We start from the raw sequence: 15,005 nt of genomic DNA, 5'->3' as shown, positions 1-15,005 counted from the left end.
TCCTGTTTGGATGAGATCTATCACTAAGTGCAGTGACCATTGAGTCCGTTCCCATAGACAGGGGAAAGCGGTGATTGCTCGATGCCCATACTATTCTAGATGACATCCACTTGACTGATCCCATATTACTATTTCAATATGTGTTAAGAAATTGGTTCCAACAGGGAGCAAATGTTCTAATTTTTTAGAAAGGTGGTGGGTCGGTGTGTAAAATGTACCATCACCAATGGTAGGGGAAGTCACAGAGGACGTGGGCAATCCAAGATCTGGATATGACTTCTATAAATTGGACTGGAGACTTGTATCAAACTAAAACTTTACTTTACTTAGAGATCTCTTCTTGAACCTACTTACCTTGATAAAACCTATTTTGCACGGTTCACTGAGAACAATGTGCCCGCTCCTGTTATATTGTGTTACACTGTAAATAGTAATTGCATTTTGTTTCTTCTCTTGCATTCATTACGCTCTACGGGAGCTCTTGTACTGAACAGGAATATGCGTCATGACCAATCCAGTGTACATCAATAGTTTATGGGTGATGTAGCAGATGGAGGAGGTTATCCTGCTTCCAGCAGCTATTTTATTTTGCGGAGTATATATAAATTCACAAATACATGGGAACTGTACCTTCAGTTGTACTTTCCTGCGCAAACTGACATCCGGCCTGGATAGACGTTCCTGAATCCTGGGGCCATACAGTTGCCATGACAACTGTACAACGCCCAGAGAGTATCGTGCCCAGGTCCTACCAATTATGATTGGACGTGTGCAGGAGCCTCTCTCCCCCCACTGGATGTTAGTTCAGGTGGGAGAGCACAATAAACGTTCTTTGTGGAGAAATTGCTTTTAATAGCTTTGCTCTTTGTGGGGTTCTGTTTTTTGTTAGATGTTTACTGAGAAAAACTTCAGGTGGGTGTATCTAGAACTGCCTCTGGAAGTATTTATTGGTTTCAATATTAAGTCTAATCATAATGTTAAATAAAAATTTTTGGAAATAACAGGATTTTTTTTCCATGAACCAATTATTTATAATAAAATACATCTAACTAATGAACAGAAATTTGAATGGCATGCTGTTTGTATATTATTGTAGCATAATTACAGAAGTCTTTTTTTTTTTTTGTTGTATTTTTAGACTTGCTTGGCCCCCCTGTGGGTGTAATTTTAAAAATAAATGTTATTCTTCCTTTTCTTAGTACACCCTATATCTATATATGCACATGTTGTTGTGTAGAAAAACCTCATTCTGCACGTGCAACGTAAAGGGGCCCTCAACTTCTGGACAACCTTTTTATTTATTTATTATATTTTTTTTCGCACACACATGGTGACAGATAGGGCTGCACTGCCCAGCTGACAAATTCAGCTTGTATTGGCAGGTGACAGGTTTTCTAGTCCCCATAGACTGGCAGATGCCTCACTGACATCAAGGAATCGACCTGTTCACAAACATTAATTTGTCCTGGAAATATGCGTTAAGCACAGATATGCAATAGCCAACTAAAATTGTCCATGGAGATACAAATAATTTGGCTGTTACAATCAGTAATTGTTCGTTGATCCAATCATTTGCGTTTTCATTGTGTGGCCAAAACCGTTATTTCCAATCAATGTAAATGTTTATGCCCAAATATGCCTAAAGTTTTACATGGAGCTTAACTAGATCAGAAAAAAAATATAAAATCGGGTTAGATGAGATTAGGAAAAAGTTAAAAAATAAATAAATATATATATATATATAATTGTAATTTTTTTTTATTTTTTTTTTAAATATACATGGTCACCCTTGTCTATGGGCTGTGTCTAGTATTACAGCTCAGTCTCATTTTCTTTCCCTTTTGTCACAGAAAACAACAATTTTCCATGGTAAATTTAATCATTCAGATCTTCACCCCAATAGGTATAGAGCAAGGTGGTGGTGGTGGTGGTGGTGTAGTAGGAGCACTTCATGGCTGTCTGGTTAACCTTTTTTAGATAGCCCTATTTAGTGTCTCATGGCAGGTACTTTCTTTTTGTGAAGAAAAATAAATTCTACAATTAGGTAAGGTGATGGCGGTAGCGTTTATGATGGGGGGGGGGGCTACTTACACTAAACCCTTAGGCCCCATGCACACGACCGTGTTCGGTCCGTGATATACGGTCCGCATGTCGGCTGCATGTCCCGGACCGAACACAGTGCAGGGAGTCGGGCTCCTAGCATCACACTTATCTATGACGATAGGGGTCACTGCCTGTCCGCGGAACTACTGTCCCGTACTGTAATCATGTTTTAGTGTGTGACAGTAGTTACGTGGATAGGCAGTGACACCTAGCGTCATAGATAAGTATGATGCTAGGAGCCCGGCTCCCTGTACTTTGTACGGTCCGGGACAAGCGGCCGACATGCGGACCGTATATCACGGACCGAACACGGTCGTGTGCATGAGGCCTTAGGACTCTTATTGTGGACTATGAATGCATTGCTAAGACTCCTCCATACAAAAAGGCAAGGTCTATATTTCTACAGAAAGAGTAGGTGCAGCTTCCTTTGGGAAAAAAAGGATTGGACTACCTGAACTACAACGTGTTTAATCGGTTTCCTCCAATGTGAGACTTCGCTCCATAAATAAGGCCTCATTCACACGACAGGGCCCGAGTGTCGGCCGGGAAAATCGGCCGTTTTTGGCCGATTTTCCCGGCCGGTTTGCATCCGATTTGCATCCGTTCCGATTCCGTTCCGGGCCGAGTTGCCGTTTTTACCGGCCGATTTGGACCCGATTTGCATCCGTTTTTTTCCCTGTCCGTTTTAAAATCGGATGAATTTCATTTAAATTTGTTGCCACACACAGCCCTTTGTAGATAATGCCACAGCCCCCCTGGTAGGTAATGCCACCCAGCCCCCTGTTGGTGATGCCACACAGCCCCCTGTTGGTGATGCCACACAGCCCCCTGTTGGTGATGCCACACAGCCCCCTGTTGGTGATGCCACACAGCCCCCTGTTGGTGATGCCACACAGCCCCCTGCTGGTGATGCCACACAGCCCCCTGCAGGTGATGCCACCCAGCCCCCTGCAGGTGATGCCACCCAGCCCCCTGCAGGTGATGCCACCCAGCCCCCTGCAGGTGATGCCACCCAGCCCCCTGCAGGTGATGCCACCCAGCCCCCTGTTGGTGATGCCACCCTGCCCCTGTAGGTAATGCCACCCTGCCCCTGTAGGTAATGCCACCCTGCCCCTGTAGGTAATGCCACCCAGACCCCTGTAGGTAATGCCACCCAGCCCCCTGTTGGTGATGCCACCCTGCCCCCTGTAGGCGATGCCACCCTGCCCCCTGTAGGTGATGCCACCCTGCCCCCGTAGGTGATGCCACCCTGCCCCCGTAGGTGATGCCACCCTGCCCCCGTAGGTGATGCCACCCTGCCCCCGTAGGTGATGCCACCCACCAGCCCCCTGTAGGTGATGCCACCCTGCCCCCTGTTGGTGATGCCACCCTGCCCCCTGTAGGTGACCACCCTGCCCCCTGTAGGTGACCACCCTGCCCCCTGTAGGTGATGCCACCCAGCCCCCTGTAGGTGATGCCACCCAGCCCCCTGTAGGTGATGCCACCCAGCCCCCTGTAGGTGATGCCACCCAGCCCCCTGTAGGTGATGCCACCCAGCCCCCTGTAGGTGATGCCACCCAGCCCCCTGTAGGTGATGCCACCCAGCCCCCTGTAGGTGATGCCACCCAGCCCCCTGTAGGTGATGCCACCCAGCCCCCTGTAGGTGATGCCACCCAACCCCCTGTAGGTGATGCCACCCAGCCCCCTGTAGGTGATGCCACCCAGCCCCCTGTAGGTGATGCCACCCAGCCCCCTGTAGGTGATGCCACCCAACCCCCTGTAGGTGATGCCACCCAGCCCCCTGTAGGTGATGCCACCAATTCCCCTGTAGGTGATCCCACACAGCCCCCTGTAGGTTGCACCCATCCCCCTTCCAGGAGACGTCACTGACTTCAATGTCCATATATGGCCAGTGTAGTCACTGACTTCTCCTGAAGAGGAATTCCCTGCCACAGGTCGGGAATTCCGCTTCAGAAGTGAGTGACGTCACTGTGTCCATATATGGACAGTGTAGTCACTCACTTCTCCTGTAGCGGCATCCCCGGCCATAGAGTCGGGGATTCCGCTGCAGAAGTGCGTGACTTCGCTGCGTCCATATATGGACAGTGTAGTCACGCACTTCTCCTGTAGCAGCATCCCCGGCCATAGAGTCGGGGATTCCGCTGCAGAAGTGCGTGACTTCGCTGTGTCCATATATGGACAGTGTAGTCACTCACTTCTCCTGTAGCGGAATCCCCGGCCATAGAGTCGGGGATTCCGCTGCAGAAGTACGTGACTTTGCTGTGTCCATATATGGACAGTGTAGTCATGCACTTCTCCTGTAGCGGCATCCCCGGGCCATAGAGTCGGGGATTCCGCTGCAGAAGTGCGTGACTTCGCTGTGTCCATATATGGACAGTGTAGTCACGCACTTCTCCTGTAGCGGCATCCCCGGCCATAGAGTCGGGGATTCCGCTGCAGAAGTGAGTGACTTCGCTGTGTCCATATCTGGACAGTGTAGTCACGCACTTCTCCTGTAGCGGAATCCCCAATCCCCGGCCGGGGATTGGGGATTCCGACTCCTACAGCGAGCAATAAAAGACCCTCCTCCTCCTCCTCACATGCACTCTGCACTGTGAGGAGGAGGAGAGAGAGTGCGCGAGCGACGGTAGACCCGGCCATCACTCGGGACACATTCCGGTGATGGCCGGGTATTACCCGGCCCCATAGACTTCTATGGGAGCCGGGCGGCCGGGCACCCGGCCGAAAATAGAGCATGTCCTATTTTTTGACGGCCGGTTTTCCCGGCCGTCAAAAAAATCGGTCGTGTGAATAGACCCATTAGGGGTCTATTATTCCTAATGCAGCCGGGTGCCGGCCGATTTATGAACGGCCGGCACCCGGCCGGGAAACCCTGTCGTGTGAATCCCGCCTAAGAGATTGTTGACTGAACCTGCTCACAGTAATCTCGTGTCTGACCAGCTTTAGGTAGCAGTTACATTTAGTGCCCACTTGTTTGAGCCTTTAAAGGAACAGTCCTGGTAAAACTGAAATACAGTGTTAATACTCCGTACAGGGCCTGAGGAGGCAATGCATGACTTATTAGGCCCTGCGCTAGGAATAACTCTGCTTGGGACCCCCTCTACGAGACAGGACGGCGAGCCTTTCAGGTGGACCCTACGCATCCATGCATTACATGGGGTATGTTCATTTCTAATAATAATATTAATAATCTTTCTTTATATAGCTCCAACATATTCTACAACACTTTACAATTCAGAGGGAACATGTACAGACCATATCGGACATTACATATTGACAAGTAATTAACAAATCAAACTAGAGGAGTGAGCACCCTACTCGCAAGAGCTTGCAATCGATGAGGAAATAGGAGTAACACAAAATGTAAGTGCTTGTTCAGTACAATGGTCCAGCCATCTTTTATACAAATTGTATTGTACACATAAAGCTGCATGAGCCGGTCACCAGACAGTATCTGTGTATGACTAATATGAAGTGCATTGGGGTGCAAGGAGTGTGGGGGATCAGGTTACATAGTTACATAGTTAGTACGGCTGAAAAAAGACACATGTCCATCAAGTTCAACCAAGGGAAAGGAAAAGGGAAGGAAAAATGTCTACACATAGGAGCTAATATTTTTTTGTTCTAGGAAATTATCTAACCCTTTTTTAACTCCATCTACTGTCCCTGCTGTGACGGCTCCTGCGGTGGCTATTCCATAGATTCACAGTTCTCACAGTAAAGAAGCCTTGTCGTCTCTGCAGCTTGAACCTTTTTTTCTCCAGACGGAGGGAGTGCCCCCTTGTTTTTTGAGCGGGTTTTACAAGGAACAGGATATCACCATATTTTTTGTATGTGCCATTAATATATTTATATAAGTTAATCATGTCCCACCTTAGTCGTCTTTTTTCAAGGCTAAATAGGTTTAATTCTTTCAATCTTTCCTCATAACTTAAATTCTCCATGCCCCTTATTAGCTTCGTTGCTCTTCTTTGTATTTTTTCCAACTCCAGGGCATCCTTTCTATGAACTGGAGCCCAGAACTGAACTGCATATTCTAGATGAGGCCTCACTAATGCTTTGTAAAGTGGCATTATTACATCCCTGTCCCGCGAGTCCATGCCTCTTTTAATACACGACAATATCCTGCTGGCCTTTGAAGCAGCTGATTGACACTGCATGCTGTTATTGAGTTTATGATTTACAAGTACACCCAGATCCTTCTCAACAAGTGAATCCGCCAGTGTAGCGCCCCCTAGGACATATGATGCATGCAGGTTGTTGGTACCCAGATGCATAACTTTACATTTATCTACATTAAACTTCATCTGCCAAGTGGACGCCCAAACACTTAGTTTGTTTAAATCTGCCTGTAATTCATGAACATCTTCCATAGTCTGAACTATATTACATAGCTTGGTGTCATCTGCAAAAATAGAAATAGTGCTATTAATCCCTTCCTCTATATCATTAATAAATAAGTTGAATAATAGTGGTCCCAGCACTGAACCCTGGGGTACACCACTTATAACCGGGGACCATTCAGAGAAGGAATCATTGACCACAACTCTCTGGATACGGTCCTTGAGCCAATTCTCAATCCAATTACAAACTATATTTTCTAAACCTATAGTCCTTAATTTACCCATTAGGCGTCTATGGGGGACAGTGTCAAATGCCTTTGCAGGTTCTCAGGACTAATGTTCTAGGGAGGTGGGGTAAAGGAAAGGTGTCAGATTAGGGTATGTGATAGGCCTGCCTGAAAAGATGTGTTTTCAGGGCACGCTTAAAACTGTAGGGTGGTAGGCCGAGAGGAGGGAGGAGATAAAGGGAGGTGCAGCACTGTGGAGAGCTTTGTGGGTGAGTGTAATAAGTGGTAATTGTTTTCTAAAGTGAATGGGCAACCAGTGCATTGACTGGCACAGGGTAGAGGCATTTGTGTAGTGGTTCAGTGCAGTGACTGGCACAGGGTAGAGGCTTTGGTGTAGTGGTTCAGTGCATTGACTGGCACAGGGTAGAGGCTTTGGTGTAGTGGTCCAGTACAGTGACTGGCAAAGGGTGGCGGCATTGGTGTAGCGGTTGGTCAGTAAGTTGAGCCTGGCTGCTGCATTTAGGATAAATTGGAGAGGAGATAGTTTAATGAGGGGAAGACAGATTTAGTAATGAGTTACAGTAGTCAAGACGAGAGTGAATCAGTAACAATGAGAGGTTTTGCTGTTTCCGCAGTAAGAAAATTGTGGATTCTGGAGATGTTTTTGAGGTGTAAGTGTCAGGACCTTGCAAGTGATTTGAATATGAGGAGTAAAGGAAAGATCGGAGTTAAGCATATCCCCAAGACAGCGGGCGTGCTGCATAGGAGTTATGGTAGTGCCACACACGGAGATGGAGACATCAGGTTTAGGTACGGTTAGTAGATGGTATAAACACAAGCAGCTCTGTTTTTGGAAGATTTTGTTTCAGATAGAGAGAAGACATGATGTTAGAGACAGTAGACAGACAATCATTGGTGTCTTGTATTGGAGCGGCGGTGATGTCACGGGAAGAGGTATATAATTGGTGTCATCAGCCTAGAGATGGTACTGGAAGCCAAATCTACTGATAGTTTGTCCAATAGGGACTGTGTATAGAGAGGAGGAGCGGACCTAGGACTGAACCCTGAGGAACCCCACCAGCGAGGTGAAGAGGAAAAAAGTAGAACCAGGAAAGAATACACTAAGCGAGCGGTCAGAGAGCTGGGAAGTAAACCAAGAGAGCGCAGTGGCCTTAACCCCTTCGACTCTACTCATTGTCTGTTGTTTCTCTTTGTTACTTTTATCAAAGTCGCTAATTGAAAAAAGAACAATGTTTGACGTTTTTATCCAGCCGGACTGTGGACCCGCATATTCTGTAATCTGCTGCAGGCTGACACCACAGATTTGGTCAAATTTTGTTGACTTCTTACTCTGGTCGATTATTTCAAATGTGATTTGTATCTCTTGATCTGTCATGTTAATGTTTCTTCATGGTTAAAAAGGCATTATCCGTTCAGGACGGCTCATGAAGTAAAACCTAGCAGCCTGTGAAAGTATGAAATTCATTTGAATTTAGATGATATTTTTGCGAATGAAGAATTGGCTTTCCACCCATATCCAATACAGTGGTTTTAATCAAATTCCATGGCTGACAGCCAGGGATTTGTTAAACTGAAATATTTATACATTGTGACATTCAATATTTGAGTTTACAAAGATTTGCAAACCACATATTAACTTTATAGGTTACATTTTAACGTGTAAGATTAAATGCATTTTCTAAAGTGAAATCGGCTCTGTAGTTTAGCAAATTTTTCAGTTGGTTTCGTGTCTTACAGGAAAACTAAGTCTCTTACTGTCCACCTATAGGTGTGTAACATATCTGACCTAGCAATTGAATGTTTGCCATCCTCCTCTCTGGCAAACTGGTGCCTGGAAGCGCTGGTGACATATACACTCGTAATGTGGGTCATGCCGCTGGATCTACACAGGAGAACGCGGTGACCACTATCCCCTGTGCCCTGTAATGTCTGTTTCAGGATGTTATTGGCAAACAGTCCAGTAAAGACAATTACTATAGGAAGCTCGGAGTCTCCCTTTACTGTGGTTAGAGGATTTACTCCTGTAACCAGTACTGTACACCAAAACCAGTGGAAATAAAATGTGCAAAATACGTATCCTCTGCACCACTTCCTCCATATAAAATGGGTGGTATAGTATGAGCTAGGTCTGGGCAATTTTGACCTAAATCCAAATCACAATTAATTGAACATGTAACCTCGATTTACAATTATTGAAAGATTATTTAGGCCACAACACTTTTAGCATGCCATGACCTCTATTTGCATTCTACGCCATTGAATTAATATTTATCCCTTGGGCTTGCTGTATACTACTGTATACAATATACCCCCTGACACTGCCCCCACACTGTATATTGCCCCTATAGTGCTCCCGACACAGTCCAATGCCCTTATACATGCCCTCCGCACAGTATAATGCCCCTATAACTGACTCCACACAGTATAATGCCCCTATAGCTGCCCTCACACAGTATAATGCCCCCATATATCCACCCCATACAATATAAATTCCCGCATTGCTGCCCCCAAGCTGTATAATGCCCTCAACAGTGCCTGATAAAAAAATAATAATATACATACTCACCTAACCCCGTTTCAATGAAGAGTAGAGGCGATCCCTCTGGTCAGTGCGGCATGGCGCAGACAGGCGCAGTGATGTCACTGCCTCGTGTCCAGAGATACAAAGTGAATGGTAGAGCCAGGGATCATACGGTCTCCTGCTCTACCATTTGATTCAACTGTATCTGTGTCCTGAAGCTGCAGATACAGTTTAAACCAGGATAAAATAACAGATAAAACCAAAATTTTCACGATGACTTTAATTAATTGCACTAAGTTTCGATTATTTTTTGATTAATTGTCCAGTCCTAGTATGAGCCCACAGATGCATTATATGGTCATTTGCATAAATCCTATATGTTGCATCGCACTTTGTTCAATGTGGAAACAATGTACCTTTTTTAGTCTGGCAGAAATAAACTTTGAAATGTAAAGACTTTTTTTGTCTCCGACCTTGAGTGCTAGATTTGTCTTTATTCTGTAATATGTGCTTCTTGCCTTTTATGTGATAATGAGTTGATGTAACACTTCAAGTCTTTTGTTTTCTAGGTTATATTGGTGTCTGGTAATAAGCTGACAAGGTACATAGAACCCACCCAGCTCACAGAAGAATTTGGCGGAAGTCTTACTTACGATCATATGGATTGGCTGAATAAAAGACTAGTAAGTAATAAGCTTTTGTAAAAAATGACTTACATACTCGCACTATATAATCAGTCATTTATTAATATTGACATAAATCTCTCCCTGACTGGACAGTCATTCTAGGTCTACTCAGCTAGCTTCTGTGACGGATCGACAGTCTGTTGTGGCTTCGGTTATAAAAGGAAGCCACAACGCGTGTGTGAATATAGCCAAAGACTACCGCTCCCCCCCCCCCCCCCCCCCATATTTCCACTAAAGGGAATTGCTCTAACATCTAGAAGTCACAAATGTGATCCTATTGCAGAAAGGATGTCAGGGCTCAATATGGCTATTTATCCGTGACCTTATATTTAATGCGTACCTCCAATTATACTGACATTGTTTAGTGAACTATTATAGTGCAGGAGTGTGCATAATATTCATTTTTCCAAATCACTTGTATTACCATTGTAGCTTCTAACTACAGCACGGACTGGCTGCAGTCTGTGCTGCCGGCGGCTCATAACTCCGCATTAGGAGACGCTGGACTGGCTGCAGTCTGTGCTGCCGGCGGCTCATAACTCCGCATTAGGAGACGCTGGACTGGCTGCAGTCTGTGCTGCCGGTGGCTCATAACTCCGCATTAGGAGACGCTGGACTGTCTGCAGTCTGTGCTGCCGGCGGCTCATAACTGCATTAGGAGACGCTGGACTGTCTGCAGTCTGTGCTGCCGGCGGCTCATAACTGCATTAGGAGACGCTGGACTGTCTGCAGTCTGTGCTGCCGGCGGCTCATAACTGCATTAGGAGACGCTGGACTGGCTGCAGTCTGTGCTGCCGGCGGCTCATAACTGCATTAGGAGACGCTGGACTGGCTGCAGTCTGTGCTGCCGGCGGCTCATAACTCCGCATTAGGAGACGCTGGACTGTCTGCAGTCTGTGCTGCCGGCGGCTCATAACTCTGCATTGGGAGACGCTGGACTGTCTGCAGTCTGTGCTGCCGGCGGCTCATAACTCCGCATTAGGAGACGCTGGACTGGCTGCAGTCTGTGCTGCCGGCGGCTCATAACTCCGCATTAGGAGACAGAGCGTCCTGCTGGTCTCCATGACTCTCGTATCGAGGACAGTCGCCAGCACTGTAGAATGTAATGTGTTTTTCACTGCACAAGCAGCCATTGTGGAGACGGCAGCCTAGGGGACAGAGCAGGACGCTCTGTCTCCTAATGTAGAGTAAACCGTTTGTATTTTCTAATCCCAGACAACCTTTTTAATATCCACTTTAACTGATTATGGATTTGTGCGTATATGTCAGACTTTTTATTTTATTTAAGTCCACGGTATTGTTCATCATAATGTACTGTACCTGTAGCGTGTCTGCATGTATTGTGTGATTTGTATTCATTCTGCAAAACCTAATAGAAGTTTTTCCTCCATTGTATTGGATAATGATTTGCCTCTGCATTGCAGGTATTTGAGAAGTTCACAAAAGAGTCGACATCGCTTCTGGACGAGCTGGCTGTTATCAACAATGGAAGTGATAAGGGAAATCAGAACGAGAAAGACAGGTTTGTGAAACAAACTGATAGTACTTTACTTGTGCAGCGCTATCATCATAATCCCATTATCAAAAACCAGGTGTACTGCCTGCCTCCCGAAACCTGCAGAGAAAGAGCGTGAAGAGCTTGGCGTAGAGTTATTCAGTAATGAAACATGCATCCAAACAACAAAAACAATGTCAGACTTAATGAGAAGCTCCACCACTCCTCCTATAGCCTGAAAATACAAGATCTAGCATCTTATAATGTCGTCTTCACATTTTTGCTGCTTTCATTATCCAGGCCTAGGAACCAGCCCAGAAACATTAGAAGCCAGAGACGACACACACTAAAGAACTTACACTCCTTTTTTGTTTTGTTTTTTCCTGCCAACACTCCAGCAGAGAAGGGATTTATACTATAGTAAACTTTATATTCCTCTTCCCTGAAGAATAAAAAATACTTAGCCATACATCCCCTGTCAGCTGATCATGCACCTACAAGATTTGTTAGCAGCGTCTACCCTTCTTTTTTGTGGTTTCCAGGTAGGGGCATACACAGAAATCATAGGGGCCTCATAGCAACAGTCAGAATGGGCCTCATCCCCCAAAAGGAAAAGAAAAAAGGTGAAGAAATAAAAACAGGCAATAGCAACTAAAACTGGGTATACTGTGTGTGTGCGTGCGTTTATTTGTGTGCCTATATATCTATCTATATCTTCTACCTACCTCAGATCTATCTTTCCATCTCTTATATATATATATATATATATATATATATATATATATATATATATATGTGAATTTCATATTTATCGATCTATCATCTCATAACTATTTATCTCTCTCATGTCTATTTATCACATATCTCTCTCTCTATATATATATATATATATATATATATATATATATATTCTATCATACATCTCTATCTGTCAAAAACACGTCGCTTATTTTAGTGCTCATGCACGGTCTGGATGACACTGTGAATAGACATTTTTTTATTACTATGAATGCAGCCAGGTCTTTTATTGGCATCTATCTAGGGTCAGGTGACCCCCCCCCCCCCTATACATGGCCAATGATTGGTTGAACCTTGAGCATGCTCCCTTTTGATCGGTAGATGAAGTGTAATTTACTTTTTGGATTATTACATTTGCGGAACTCATGAGTTTACTACTAAGCGAGCCTGTTTCCTGCCCCTATCTTTAATTACACTTATTAATTATAATATATCTTCTATTATATTGTCAGACACCATAAAATTCACATAGATATTTGTATGTACACTGCCTATTATCACATGACGATATGCTTAGATTGTTCACATATTTTGAGGTGTGTTTTGTATATTTGTCATTATTTGCACATGATTGTATCATTGTAACACATTATATATATATATATATATATATATATATATATATATATATATATATATATATATATTTATTTGTCATAACCGGTATCACATCGCTTGAGAAAGGCCCTGTGAAACTGAAACATTGCACTGACGATTCTTAATGCCTGCCACCGCCACTAGGTAGAGCTTAACGGTGTTGGAGAGTCAAAAAAGGCAGTCAAATCCAGAGATCCTTTGAAGTGACTTTATTCCAGAATAGGCAGCGTGTCCAGCATTCAGGCTCATAACTTGACCAGACTTCCCCAAGTCAACACAGTTTTTATAGCCAAATAACAGCAGTTGGCAAGCAATCAATTAAATATGTATGATCTTATTGATTTACAGTTTGGAATCTTCCCCAAACTTAGTTTACCCATCGTGGATGTCTGGTTCTGGTTCCCCTGTGGATTCCTTTATATGTAATAGCTTTCTGGGCAGCTTTACAGTACAGTACATTGCATTACAAAGCAGACAAAATGTATTCCCTACTAATTACACTATGGAGTCCCTTTGACAATGCATATGGATTCATATAGCTCCTATTAAACTAATCAGGATCTGTGTAAGTCTGTATGCAGTGAGCTCCCCCTAGTGTTGGGTGCTGGTGAACAGGATTTTATTACTTCACTCTATTATAGTGTGAAGGAAGGCAATGAAAAAGCTCTGTGCTGTGCCAGCCCCGCTCATCCCAGGTCCTATAGCATTTGCATAGTCTGGTAGCTATGCCATTGTTGGCAGGTAGCATTACAAATGTGAGGTAAATGTCACTAAATAACGTGTTTACTGCTTTTGTTTTTCTTTTTTGTATTCTAGACCCTGACTTCAAATAAAGGAATTGTTGTATGATAGTCATCAGTCCGAGTACTATGCCATAACCATTAGGGGATTAGAAGGGGGGGGGGGTTGACAGGGCTCATTGATGCATATGCACGGTGTACAAAGTATGCTATTTTCCATACATTTTTTTTTTTTTATCTTTGATGAAATAATTTTTCACTATGACCTAATGATTTCTGATGTGACTTTTCCTGAAGATTTTTGTGTTACCATTGTGTCAATGTAACATGCTGAGATTACAATAAGTTATAAGATCAATAGGAAATAATAAACTAAAAATAATTTTCACTTTTGTTTTTAAGGTCAATGGATTTCAATTACCTTCCTTCTGTTGATCCAGAAACTGTTCTACAAACCGGTATGGTGTGTTTAATTGTAATAATCAACTACACAAGTAATAGTCGGGTGGTCTGCATGTAGCAATTGAGGTCACAGTCACATATGGAGAATTTGTAGCCGATTCCAGTTTGAAAATCTGCCACAAAGTACAGTACAATGCATGTAAATGGAGTTTCATAAACCCCATTCCACAGTGCAGAAAAAATCGGCAGCAAATTTAACACTAACCCCACAATGAAAATCTCTGCTTCATGGCCAAGCAGTCCATACATCTAAAACGTGACAATAATTGCTTGATTCAGATAAGGAATTCTAATAAAGCCGAGGGTATGTTCACACGGCTTATTTTCAGCCGTTTTTCGGGGCCGTAAACGCCCCAGAAAAATGGCTAAAAATACGAAGGCTGTACTCCTCCAAGCATCTGCCCATTGATTTCAATGTGAAAAATGGCGTTTCATTCGCACGGGGCGTCTTTTTTACGCGCCCGTTTGTAAAAACGGCGCGTAAAAAATAAGTGCATGTCACTTCTTGAGACGTTTTCCATTGTCTCAATAGAAAAACAGCTCCAAAAACAGCCATAAAAAAATGCATCAAAAAACGCTTGATGCTTAAAAAATGTCTAAAAATCAGAGGCTATTTTACCTTGAAAACCGCTCCATATTTTACAGCCGTTTTCAAGAAATGTTGTCTTTATGTTTTTGTCCTTAGATCTCTGACTCCCCATACATACTTCTGTGAAGTGTTGACCTCCCACAAATCTGCTGGGCAGTGCCGTTCATGAAGCATATCCTCTGTTTCCTGGCCGGCCAGACAAATATACACTTCACTGAATAGGTTAATGCTGTTGATTCATCAACTGTTACTTCCTTAAAACTCAACAGCAGAAATATTTTTTTTTATTTCTTTATTACATTTTATTAAAGAAGGTTAAAAAATATCCCAGATTGCATTAAAATGTCACGAGATTGTCCAATATACAAAAGTAGGTGCATATAGATAAGTACATAGCATTGTGGAAGAATAAACCAGGCACAT

At 43.8% G+C, this 15,005-nt stretch overlaps 1 protein-coding gene across 1 annotated transcript in view; it reads left to right on the top strand.

Moving 5' to 3' along the window:
• Positions 1-15,005, top strand: part of SESTD1 (SEC14 and spectrin domain containing 1) — a 112,440-nt gene that overhangs the window by 65,771 nt on the left and 31,664 nt on the right. The window contains exons 6-8 of the mRNA XM_075829524.1: positions 9,785-9,898; positions 11,326-11,423; positions 13,934-13,989. Coding sequence (XP_075685639.1) covers positions 9,785-9,898; positions 11,326-11,423; positions 13,934-13,989 — 268 coding nt within the window. The remainder of the gene's footprint in view (positions 1-9,784; positions 9,899-11,325; positions 11,424-13,933; positions 13,990-15,005) is intronic.

The sequence above is a fragment of the Rhinoderma darwinii genome, chromosome 6 (genome assembly GCF_050947455.1).
Source record: "Rhinoderma darwinii isolate aRhiDar2 chromosome 6, aRhiDar2.hap1, whole genome shotgun sequence".
Lineage (NCBI taxonomy): Eukaryota > Metazoa > Chordata > Amphibia > Anura > Rhinodermatidae > Rhinoderma > Rhinoderma darwinii.
Note: the sequence above shows the minus strand (reverse complement) of the source record. Positions and strands in the feature narration are given on the sequence as shown.